Here is a 2056-nt window from a genome sequence, read left to right on the forward strand (position 1 = left end):
ATAATATTAGGAAGGTCACAATAATACCTAAAGCAATATTACATATCTCTAACTTATCAATAGTAAAGATAGAAGCAATTTTGTAACTGGATTAATACCTCTAACTTTAATATTAATCTATAATAGTATTAAAATGAAAACATTTACTTTATATTTAAAAATTTTTACATTTTTTTTAATTTGGATATTTCATTGTTTTTACAATGTAAGATAAATTTCATATAAAAAAATACATATGTATATATTTTTTTTCTAACAATTTTTAAAATTTTATTTAATTTATTAATCTAACAACATAAGAAAAATTTTAAATAATTTTTATTTTATCCCATAGTACGATTTCAGTAGCTGTTTTTTTTATAAAGATACGCTACAAATGAAAAACAGATTAAAAGATGAAAGAATGTTGACAGAGGGTGGAATATTGGAAAAAAAACAAACTTGTATTAAGAAAAGTTTAGAACATTATCCATCTAGTGAAGGGGAGTTTAACATTCGAGAGTTTGTTTATTTAATGGACATGTTTATTAAATGTTATAGCAATATTATTCTATCAAGGTCTCAAGAACATGTTTTATTTAAAGAAGAAAATGAAATGAGATATAAATGTAGAGATAAAATATTGAATGCTTATAGAAATAATATTATTGAAGATGAGCTTACAGCGTTATTTAACTGACTCATCAGTATCGTATTACAAATGGAAAAAGAAAAAAATTAATTGATAAAATTTCGAAAAATCTTCATTTATATTATAAAAAAGTTTTATGTCAATATAAAGAAGAAGAAAATAATAAAATAAAAACAAGAAATAAAAAATTAAAAGCTAAAAAATTGGATAAAAATAGACTTTGTTAAACTTTATTAAAATAAAAATTAATATATGAAAAGAAAATACTTAATAAACCATGCACAAGTGCTAGTTAAAAAAATTAATATTTTGCTTTACATTTTTTTTAGTAATATATTTTATTTTCTTTAAAGGAAAAAAATAAAATTATTAAAAGAGAAAAATTTTTTCGGAAGAAATATTTTTATAAGAGTATATTATAATTTTTAGAGTAAAATTTTATTTGTTAGTGATATTAATTTAATTTAAATTTTTTTTGCTTTTTTTAAGAAAAATGAACTTGAGTAAATGAAAATTATTCATTAAAAGTAATAATTGAATATTTTTTACTTAAAAATTAATGTTTAATGAAAATTTCTGTTATTAATAAAAACGTAAGATTTTTATTAAAAATAAATAAATTCTAAATGAGATACATAATTTACATTTTACAGGTTTATAGTATCGAATTTATATTTAAATTCATTAAATTAATAGAGAATGTTATACATTTTTTTTATTAATTTTTCTATTTATTACTTGATATATTAATTACTGGTTCAATGATTTTAGTAATACAGAAAAAACAAAATAATAAAGAACACATAGAGAAAATTTTACTTATTAAATTTTTTATTAGTTAATATATAATACAAATTATTCACTTTCATTAATTAATATATAATATAAATTATTCACTTTCATTAATTAATATAATATAATAATAGAGTTATTGGTTTATTAACTGGGTGTTCAGTGATTTTCCTAGAGTACTAAAAAAACAAAATAATAAAGAACACATAGAGAAAATTTTACTTATTAAATTTTTTATTAGTTAATATATAATACAAATTATTCACTTTCATTAATTAATATAATATAATAATTGAGTTATGGTTTATTAACTAGGTGTTCAGTGACTTTCCTAGAGTACTAAAAAAACAAATTAATAAAGAGTATGTAGAGTTTCTTCTATGATTTGACGTATTTATGTATATTTTTAAATACTTTGATCGAGTGATTCTTAATTATGTTATCTACTTCATTCAGCATTTGGTTAATAAAAGGCTTCATTAACCTTTTTGGTAATAAAAAGAACTAGCTATATGAAAAATACATAGTTGGTTGTGCACAATCGAAAAAAAAAAGTTTAAGAGGGACATGTGTATTTGGTGGGATCTGCAGTTGGATAATATCTGTCTGATTTGAAGGTAAATTGTTATTTGT

General features: G+C 19.2%; 1 protein-coding gene across 1 annotated transcript; it reads left to right on the top strand.

The window, feature by feature from the left end:
* Positions 1 to 133: 133 nt before the first annotated feature.
* On the top strand, positions 134 to 679 carry PGAL8A_00497700 (fam-g protein; the record flags this gene model as incomplete). The annotated part of the gene is made up of 2 exons (XM_028673786.1): positions 134 to 205; positions 335 to 679. 2 exons carry the CDS (start codon positions 134 to 136, stop codon positions 677 to 679), a joined length of 417 nt encoding a protein of 138 aa, XP_028530204.1.
* Between the last annotated feature and the right edge of the window lie 1377 nt (positions 680 to 2056).

This window comes from Plasmodium gallinaceum, assembly GCF_900005855.1.
Source record: "Plasmodium gallinaceum strain 8A genome assembly, contig: PGAL8A_v1_145, whole genome shotgun sequence".
Lineage (NCBI taxonomy): Eukaryota > Apicomplexa > Aconoidasida > Haemosporida > Plasmodiidae > Plasmodium > Plasmodium gallinaceum.